The 10467-nt window shown below is 51.9% G+C and overlaps 1 protein-coding gene across 4 annotated transcripts in view; it reads left to right on the forward strand.

The window, feature by feature from the left end:
- The window catches only part of JDP2 (Jun dimerization protein 2), a 41188-nt gene extending 31505 nt beyond the window's left edge, over nucleotides 1-9683 (forward strand). For 3 of the 4 annotated variants that reach the window (XM_061182743.1, XM_061182745.1, XM_061182746.1), the window contains 2 exons: nucleotides 492-596; nucleotides 8774-9683. In XM_061182743.1, coding sequence (XP_061038726.1) covers nucleotides 492-596; nucleotides 8774-8959 — 291 coding nt within the window. In that variant the 3' untranslated portion in view covers nucleotides 8960-9683. The remainder of the gene's footprint in view (nucleotides 1-491; nucleotides 597-8773) is intronic. The other variant, XM_061182744.1, reaches the window with a different exon arrangement.
- The last annotated feature ends 784 nt before the right edge of the window (nucleotides 9684-10467 follow it).

Raw genomic sequence — 10467 nt, forward strand, 5'->3', positions numbered from 1 at the left:
CTGAGGGTTTGGAAGGACCGAGAGGGAGGACAGAATACCTCAGGGAGGTGACAGTGGGTGGGGGCAGAAGGTGAAATCAACACTCATGCCCAAGGTGTTTTGAAAGGAAGTGCCAGGGAGCCACTGACCTGGAAAATAGTGCCCAGAGGGCTTGGGCCGGGCAAGAGAACAGACCGCCACCGCCCATGGGGTGTCACCTCTGTGTGAGGAGAGCGCCAGGCTCTGGGCCTCCTGAACTCTGGCAGAACCCAGGTGGCCCTGCCCTCCTGGGGCACTGACTTCTCCCAGGGATGCCTACCTACTCCGAGAGCATCCTCTGGCCGGCTGGGAAACACTGCCATCCCACCCGCCAAGAGGCCAGCGGGCTGGCAGTGCGGCTCACTGACGGCGAGATGTGGGTTAAGTTGTCCGTCTGCCGGTCTGAGCGTGAGGAGGGAGGCTGTACGCCAGGCCTGCCTCAGTGTCTCATCCGTGGCTCTTTGCCCTCACAGCTAGACGAGGAAGAAGAGCGAAGGAAAAGGCGTCGGGAGAAGAACAAAGTCGCGGCCGCCCGATGCCGGAACAAGAAGAAGGAACGGACGGAATTTCTGCAGCGGGTGAGCAGGGCAGTGGCCAGGGGGGACCCCGGCCTTGTCCTTCAGTGGCTAGTGTGCTTATGGACCGGGAGACGCCATCGAATGCCTGCAGAATCAATGTGTACTCGCTGGCATCTGCCCAACCGGCCTCGACCCCTCTGCCTTCCCTGCCTTCTCTCCGATGCCCCCTCCCTGAGCCAAGACGCCCAGGGGCAGCCTGCAGCCATTCCCGCCCACCCAGATCCCTGGACAGCCAGAGAAGGTGGGAGGAGCCAAGTTCCCCGCCTCTAACTGAGGTTAGACCCTCGGTGCTGATGGGCCCAGAGGGCCTAGAACTGGCACTACCCATGCTGATGCGCTGAGGGCTACCAGAGTTGTCTGGCGCGGGTGGAAATGAAGTCAGTGAGAGCTCCCTGCACGTGGGCAGTGGGCGTAGCGATGGAGCAGAGAAAAGCTCCTCCCTCACGTGCAGGAGGCTCTTCTGGCTCTGCCTCGCATCTGCCTGGCCTCAGCCCCACTGAAGCTGACCCCCGAGCTCTTGGCTGTTGCCTCTGGGACCAGAGGTCAGCTCTGCGTGCCAAGGCCAGTGGAGGGCCGCCTTGCCTCGTGGCCCTCGGAGCACATCCCTGCCCTTTCATTTGGAATGTGCCAAATAGGCGTTTGCTCCTTCTCCTGCCCCTTAGGCCTTCCCTGCTCCTCAAAAACGGTAGATGGCTGTGAAGGGACACGACCAGAAAGCTAATTAGTCCAAGCCGGTGGTCTCCAGCCTCCCCACCCCCAATAACTTGTTGATTTCTAAATAACAATAGTAACACCATAGAATAATAACATCACAGGTCAGGCTCCCTTCTACAGCATGCAACCGTTAACACTAGTTGCTAACATTTGTAAAGTGGGGCCCTGTGCAAAGTGCAGTGTACATATTATCTCATTTTATTGGCATAATAACTGTATGAGGTAGGGGCCTGCATTATCCTCTGTCTGCAGATGGGAACACTAAGGAAGGCACGGGGAGTTAAGTAACTTGCCCAGGTCCCTCAGCAACTAAGTGGTAGAACTGAGATTCGGCCTGAGGCTAACTTCAAAGCATCCATCCTCAGCACTCTGCCCTGCTGGCTCTCATTCATTCATTCGTGGGTTTGTTCATTCCTTTGTTCATTCATTCTTTTGCTCGTTCATTGATTTGTGGACAAGTAGTTTTAAGCATGTACTGAGTGCCCAGCCCTGTGCTAGGTGTGCTGGGAACACACAGGAAGGACCAGTCGTGGTCCCTCCTGTGGGAGCTGGAGAGACAAGGCCGGGCTGGCCCGGGTTTTCTCTGAGACTGGGGATCTGTGGGTCTCTTCTCATGCTTGCAACAAGCAGAGAGCAAATCTGAGATCATGGATGCCACCACCGTGGGGCTGTGTGTACCCCTCCGGCTGTGAGCGTCTAGGGCAGGGGAAAGGTCAGTGGAGGCGGAGTTAGACTCCTGGAGCTGGGAGCCCCTTGGAAGAGATGGTGGACCAACACCAGGCGGGAAGTTTTCAAGAGATTTCTAAGACATGGGTCTCACATAGGCCTTTAAGATAGATGGAGTGTCACACCCCTCATTTCCAGCCCTGAGTGCCTGTGGAGTTGGGCGAGACATAGCAGGGAACAGTGAAGTCTCACATCCCATCCCCGCCTTCAAGGGCCTGTCAGCCAGCCAGCAGGCAAGAAGGGCCAAGTGAACGCGCACCAGTAACACACTAGTGCAGCGAATGGTCAGCGCCAAGTGAGCGGGGCTAGCTGCTCCGCACATTCCAGTAACACCGGCTGAGCACCTACTGTGTGCAAGGCATTTCCCGTATCTCGTTTAATCTTATAACATTCCACTGAGCTAGACATTGATGATCCCCATTTTAGACACGGACCCGTAGCGCAGAGAGTCAGGTTACTTGCCTGAGGTCACACTGCTAGTGTGCGGTGGAGCCGGGACTCACCCATGCGTTCGCTGACCCATCTGTCCATCCTTAGTGCTGAGTGAGTGCCCGCCACACAGTGGGCCCGCAGGCCATGGCTGCAGTGGGGTGGCAGGCAGGAAACAGGGATGGAATATGTGCTGAGCGTTAGGTTGGGCAAGCGCGGCGGGCTGTGAACACAGACGGAGGGGCCCTGTCTGAGTCTAGGCTGCGGAAAGACTGCTGATTGAGACATAAGACAGGAGCAGGAGCCAACACGTGGAAGGACAGGGCTGGAGGGGTCAGTCACCACGAACAGCCAAAGCAAAGGCCAGAGGCAAGAGGTGTTGTTTAAGGATGTGGTGAAGGGAGTGAAAAGAATACCAGTGTAGCTGGAGTGTACAGTCCATGGAGAGAATAAGGCCCCAGAGCCTTCACCTGTCGGGTAATCCCTGTGCTGGGTTGTCTGGGGCAATCCCGGTTTGTGCCTGTTGGCCTGGCCTGATTATTAATGGCACATTCTTTCACTCTCTCACGTGTCCCTGTTAGGATGATGAAGTGTGTTGGTCATGGAGAGCCATGGGAGGGTTTCGAGAGGAGAGAGATACACCCTGTCGCTGTGGCTGCAGCATGGGGCACGGAATGGGGAGCTGAGGGTAGAGTGGGAAGACCGGTTATGTGGCGGTGGTGCTGTCCTGGTGAGAGGAGCAGGCAGCTGTGGACCAAGAGAAGTGCAGGCCTCGAGGAGGGAGGTTTCGGCAAGTCTGTCGGGGCTCAAGTCCCCACGCCCCCCTCCTCCCCTCTGGCCTTGGAAGCAGAGGCCGGGTGTGAGGTTTAGGGCATGAAGGCAGATGGCTGTGTGCACAGTCAGTACCCGAAGACGTGGGGGATTCTCTTTGTAACTTATTTATTTATTTAACATCTTTATTGGAGTATAACTGCTTTCCAATGTTGTGTTAGTTTCTGCTGTACAACAAAGTGAAACAGCTATACATATACATATATCCCCATATCCCCTCCCTCTTGCGTCTCCCTCCCACCCTCCCTATTCCACCCGTCTAGGTGGACACAAAGCATGGAGCTGATCTCCCTGTGCCATGCGGCTGCTTCCCACTAGCTATCTATTTTACATTTGGTGGTGTATATAAGTCCATGCCACTCTCTCACTTTGTCCCAGCTTGCCCCTTCCCCCTACCCGTGTCCTCAAGTCCATTCCCTGCGTCTGCGTCTTTATTCCTGTCCTGCCCCTAGGTTCTTCAGAACCAATTTTTTTTTTTTTTTTTTTTTTTAGATTCCATATATATGTTTTAGCATACAGTATTTGTTTTTCTCTTTCTGACTTACCCCACCCTGCATGACAGACTCTAGATCCATCCACCTCACTGCAAACAACTCAATTTCATTTCTTTTTATGGCTGAGTAATATTCCATTTTATATATGTGCCACATCTTCTTTATCCATTCATCTGTCAATGGACACTCAGGTTGCTTCCATGTCCTTGCTTCCATGTCCTTGCTATTGTAAATAGAGCTGTAATGAACATTGTGGTACATGACTCTTTTTGAATTATGGTTTTCTCAGGGTATATGCCCAGTAGTGGGATTGCTGGGTCGTATGGTAGTTCTATTTTTAGTTTTTTAAGGAACCTCCATACTGTTCTCCATAGTGGGTGCATCAATTTACATTCCCACCAACAGTGCAAGAGGGTTCCCTTTTCTCTACACCCTCTCCAGCATTTATTGTTTGTAGCTTTTTTGATGATGGCCATTCTGACTGGTGTGAGTTGATACCTCATTGTAGTTTTGATTTGCATTTCTGTAATTTATTTTTAACACGTCAAATATTTACAAGGCTCGGAGGTACTAAGGTATATGTATGTGTATGTGCACACACACCCACACACACACACACACACATATATATACATATGCATACACACATATATGTATAATGTAAGAAGTTACCCTCCCATCCTTGACCCCTGGACACTCAGAGCCACCCTGGGAGATTCCTATAGCCTCTCAGAGTTCAGCTGCCAGGACCAGCCAAAGCCCTGAAGGAGGCAGGCCTTTGTGTGGGTCAGATCCACGCCCTGCAGGCCCCAGGCCACCTCTGCTGCCTGCATTCGGGAGCAGCGGCCCCTTGGCTCCCCACGGCTGTACAGCTGACCTCTGTAACCCCGCTGTGCCTGACACAGCTCCCTAGGTGTGGGCATCAGTGACACAGTCTCACACCCTCACAACGTTCCTTGCTCTTCATAGCCACTCTCCCTGATGGTCACAGTGACTCTGGAGGAGGCAAGGCAGCCCCATTCCACTGACTGGCATCTGAGGTTCAGAGGGATGAAAGTTGCTCAATGTCACACAGTGGCCGAGTCAGGACCGGAACCCAGAGCTTCCTCTGTGGCCCAGCACTCTATTCAGGTGCCCAGGCTCAGGGACTTGGGAATCTTGTTCACAGCAGTGTAGCTGGCCAGTGGCAGAGTCAAGATTTTAACTCAGACAGGGCTTTTGGGCTCAGAAGTCTGCACCAGGCTTTTTTTTTTTTTTTAACAGAAAGAGTTGGGAAGTGGAGCCCTATTTTTAAGTGCATTAGGGTAACTTTTAAAAATAATAGAGTCAGAGAATCTTAATGCTTAAAGTCCCCTGGGCCAGTCATTATATTTTAAGGGGGAAAATGAGGTCCGGAGAAGGGAAGTGACTAGTCCAAGGGCACACAGAAGGATGCCCACCCTCTCAACCTGTGGGTTTTTTTTTTTTAATTAATTAATTAATTAATTAATTTTTATTTTCGGCTGCGTTGGATCCTTGTTGCTGCACGCAGGCTTTCTCTAGTTGCGGCGAGTGGTGGCTACTCTTCATTGCTGTGCACGGGCTTCTCATTGCGGTGGCTTCTCTTGTTGTGGAGCACAGGCTCTAGGCATGCGGGCTTCAGTAGTTGTGGCACGCGGGCTCAGTAGTTGTGGCTCGCGGGCTCTAGAGCGCAGGCTCAGTAGTTGTGGCGCACGGGCTTAGTTGCTTCGCGGCATGTGGGATCTTCCCGGACCAGGGCTCGAACCCATGTCCCCTGCATTGGCAGGCGGATTCTTAACCACTGCGCCACCAGGGAAGCCCCCTCACCCTGTGTTTTTTCTGCTGCTTTCACTGACCACCATGGAGGAGACAGAACCTCCTTCACTTGCATTAATTCCATTCTGAAACAACAAATGGTTTCATTTTCTCTAGGGCAGTAAATATCTACCAGAGGCAAAACGATAAACAAAAATGCAAGAAGAGTTATTAATTTCATACTTAAGGTGCGAAGATCCTAGCCCACGTTCCTGAATTTATTAGGAAAACAGATCAGGTAATTGCTGTTCTAAAACCACAAACCACTTCTACAATCATGGTTAAAAAAAAAAATTCCTTTGAGCTCAACTTATACTTACACATTAAATAAATACATAGCACCAACTAATAAAATAGAAGAAAATAAAATGAAAAAACGGTTAGTTACAGTCTGATAGCCAGACTGTCAGAGGTCAGGATATTCCACGAGGTACCCATACGTTTTCAAACCAGCAGAATATCATGCCATCCCTATGATACATGCACAGGGAAGCAAGTCGCCACACACCCACTTGGTCTTTTTGTGCGATACAGGTGTTCACGTGTAAGGTGGGTTTGACGTGCAGTCTTTTCAAGGACAAGGATGTGTGTGCAGGGCTGCTGGGCCCTGCCCCTTGTATGTCCATTGTAACTTCCATTCGCTGTACAACCCAACTCGTTCCTTGCCCTCCCCACTGCTCTCCAGAACAACTCCCACCTCCCTGCTTCCTTGGACACCCCCCACCCCAGGCTCACAGGCAGCTCTCCTCCCAGCTGCCCATTCTGCAAATGCAGGCAGTCTCCAAGACCTGCCAAGTTTTCTTGGAAGTGGCCTCCTCCTCTGCTTCTCCTCCTTCTTGTCTTCATACTCCCTTGCTCATGGCTTAAAGTAAAAATTCCTTAAGCCTCCCTAACCCTTCAGTTTACAAAATGCTTTTCCCATGTGCAGTCATTTAATCCCCAGGATCATCATCTTTTTACAGATGAGATAACTGAGGCTCAGGGAAGTTAAGAAACTTACTCTTGACTCTGATTCCAAACCCCACCAGCTTTTCTGGGTCTGGCTATAAATCCACCTTCCCAGCTTTGTACCCTACTATATCCTAAAGTGACCTGTGGTCACAATGGAGGATTTTTATCTCCTAAACACATCTTAAGCTTTCCCATGTCTGTGTCCTTGTTCACTCAGGGCTTGCTTCTTGAAATGCCCCCCACTCCTACTGACTTTCTCTGCTCAACCAGAGTCAACCCATTTTTCAAACCCAAGGTCAGATCCGGCCATTTAGCCCACTCTCTCATGGTCTTCTAGACCCTGGATGGCTGATGGACACATGATAAGCTCTGCCCTCCTCTATAAATCCTTCTTCCCCTTAGAGTGGAAGCTGCACAAGATCCGTGTTAGGGGCTCATGGGCCTCTGGACCCCCTAGAGCATTCACTGTACACAGCAGGTTCTCAGCACACGCTTGTGGGTGGGTGGATTGAACCGAAACTCCTGGAGGCAAGAGGCTCAGAGGCTTTGAAGTTAGAGCTAAAACCTTGACTGGGGGGAACCGGATGGTCAGAGACATTCCCAAGGTCACCAGGTTGTAGACCCAGTGAGCAGGCAGCTAAGATGGGCACCTACCTGCCCCAGACTCATGGTTTCACGTGGGGTCTCTCCTGGCCCTCAGCGATGCTCTTCTCTCGGAATTTGGAGAACCATGGACCAGGCCGGCCTCCCTGTCGCGCTTTATCCGGCTGAATCCAAAACCACCCTAGCTGGCTTTTAATATTTTCCCCCTGGGCACTTTTTCCTTCTTTGAGGCTGTTCTCCCTCAGCGTCTGGTCATGAGGACTGTACATCTCAGCAGTTCTGAGTCCCCAGCACTGGGCTGCCTCCGCAGAGATGAGCAAAAGGAACAACTCAGTCAGCCTGGCTGGTGTGGGGAAGACAGCAGCCCTGGGGCCCTGGAGAGCCCGGAGGGAGGCTGCCCGGCTGGGCCCCCCGGCGGGGCGACTCAGCCCATCGCAACCACAGCCCACGCTCGGTCTGATGCAGGTTGCCCGGCCTTGGCACTGTGGACGTTTTGGATTGATAGTTCTTGTTGTGGGGTCCTGTGCATTGAAGGATATCTAGGAGCATCCCTGATCCCTACCCACTGGATTCCAAGGGCACCCACCCTCCCCAGTGTGACAACCAAAAATGTCTCCAGATATTGTCAAATGTCTCCTGGGAGGCAAAAATTGCTTCTAGTTGAGAATCACTGGTCAACCTTTGCTGGTCCTTGAGTAAATTCCAACCTCCAAACTGGCTATAAGTTTTTAGACAGAGTCCAAGAAATATCATTCTGGCGCCTCTGTATTCTCCTGTGTTGACCCCCAGAGCCTTGAATTGGTACGCCCATCACCTGTCATCATGAACAGGTAAACCCCCCTAAATCAAATCAACGTTGCTTCCTTGCCCTGGAGCCTCTCCAACTGAGCTGGAAGTTCTCTGGAAATCTCACTTGCGGTCTATTTAAAGCCACATTTTGGATCCAGAAGGATGACTATTGATTGCCTCCCAGTGGGCAGAGATTCTAGATATCAGGGGATAAGGAAGAGGCTGTTTAAATAATTATAGACTAATAACCAGGAAGCACATGTTTTAGGAGGAATTACGTGACCACACTGGGCTTGTGGATCCTACAGGCCAATATATCCCCAACATACATTTATCATACATAAAACACCTTGCCATTGCACTGCCATCGTGGGCCACCTTTAACCCCTCCGTGGACCCTCCATGCATCTGTTCTGGATCCACTTGGCCTCCATTCTTGTCCCACTCTTTGTTTCTTGTGCAAAGGCCCTGAGGCAGGAGAGTATTTGGCATATTTGAGCAACAGCAAGGAAGCCACTGTGGCTGGAGTGGATTGAGTGGGGAAGAGAGGTGGGACATGAGCCAGGTTGGCCCCAGGATATAACCTGGGTTCATCCCACTAGCAACACGGGCCAGTGTCACAGGTGTGACAGGCACGGCCTAAAGAAAGTCAGTTACCCCGGGGGACTCACTAGCAGATTCTGTGCTTCCTCCAGTGGGAACCTGGCAGACAGAAAACAGGCTAACGCCAGCCTGCTGTGCCCTGTGCCTACCCAGAGGGAGAGTCTCTTCCCGGAGCTGGTTCCCGGTGAGAGCCTAAAGCCATGTCTCTTATTTGGCATGCAGGAATCCGAGCGGCTGGAACTCATGAACGCAGAGCTAAAGACCCAGATTGAGGAGCTAAAGCAGGAGCGACAGCAGCTCATTCTGATGCTGAACCGGCATCGCCCCACCTGTATTGTTCGGACGGACAGCGTCAAGACGCCCGAGTCAGAAGGCAACCCGCTGCTTGAGCAGCTAGAGAAGAAGTGACCGTGGGCTGGGAGGAGGAGGAAGAGGAGGAAGAGGAGGAGGAGGAGGAGGAGATGGCAAGAGGGAGGAGGAGGAGGGCACCAGAGGGCCCTTCCTTGGTGCATGAAAAACTTTACAACAAGGCTCAGCACAGCCAGTAATTAGTGGGGCTTTTTTGTGAAACTCAGATCAGCCACATAAGGGGAAGAGCAGGCTGACGAAACCCAGAAGGACCAAGCGCTGAGACCAAAGTAGACTTGAGGGTGGGGCTGTCCTGCTGGGGCCCAGCTCAAACGAGGCAGGACAGAGGCACCCAGGCCGGAGAGACGCCTAGCCAGGCAGCCTTGAGCACTTCTCCGGCCTCTCTGCCACGCCACCTACCCCAGGGACCTCCGAGCAGCCAGGAAAAGCCATGAGTTACAACCAAACACGGCTGAGGATGGAACTGAGTAACACTGCCATCTGCCTGCCCCAGCCTGACCCCTGACCCTGATGCGAGGCCGGAGAGGGCCGAGATGCGGGGCCCAGTGCGGCCTTGCTGGGAAGTAGCAGCCGGGTGCACCCTCGCCGGCCCTGCTGGAGTTTGCTGTGGGCACGAGGCGCGGGCGCCCTTCCAAAGCACATACTCACTGAATGTTTACAGACTGGCTGTCCTGGCAGGGCTTTCAACTGCACATGTTTTTTATACTTTCTTTTTTTTTTTTTTAATATTTTTTACAAAAAAAAAAAGATTTTATACAAGCAATATATATATGGATTTCTATAATCACTCGATGTGATACAGTATAAATATGTTATGGTTTGTTTGTTACGAACAGATATCCAGCAGTTATGGCCGTTGTGTGTAACTCCTAAGTACTGTAGTCTCTGGGTGTTGGGGGGTGTCCGGGGAGGGGGTGGGGTGCGTTTCCATCCTGGTAAACCCTTCATAGTACTCAGTCCTGTATCGCTCAGTAAACGTTACTCATACTTACCCAGCCGCCTCTTGTGGTGTCTGCCTAGGGAATGGGGTGCAAGGCACACTTGGTGACCTCCCGGTGTGCAGTGTCGGAGAATGTTTGGAACATCTGCCTTGGGCCCTTGCTTTTCACAACAGCCCTCCCAGGTAAGTATTTACATGCCCATTTTATAGACGAGGAAGTCGAGGCTCAGAGAAGTTAAGTCTGCAGTACTTACTTTGCTCATTCACTCAACAGATGTTTCGTGAGTGCCAGCTGGGTGTGTGCCAGGTACGCTACAAGGGGCTGAGTAGTCCCTGGGGAATAAAACAAACCTAGGCCCTGTGCTTATAGAGCTGACAGTCATGAGCTAAATCCTGTGTGTGCTCCATACACTGTCTCTGTTCATCTTCACAGCAGCCTTATCAGGGAGCAGCGGTTGTCCCCATTTGTAGATGAGGAATTCTAGGCCCAGGGAGTTTACACTTGCCTTGTTGAGGACTTACTGGGTGACCAGCATATATAGTCTCATTCACTTCTCTCAACAGCACAAAATAGGCATCATCACCCCCATTGTAAAAATAACTGAGG

Source organism: Eubalaena glacialis, chromosome 2 (assembly GCF_028564815.1).
Source record: "Eubalaena glacialis isolate mEubGla1 chromosome 2, mEubGla1.1.hap2.+ XY, whole genome shotgun sequence".
NCBI classification, from domain to species: domain Eukaryota; kingdom Metazoa; phylum Chordata; class Mammalia; order Artiodactyla; family Balaenidae; genus Eubalaena; species Eubalaena glacialis.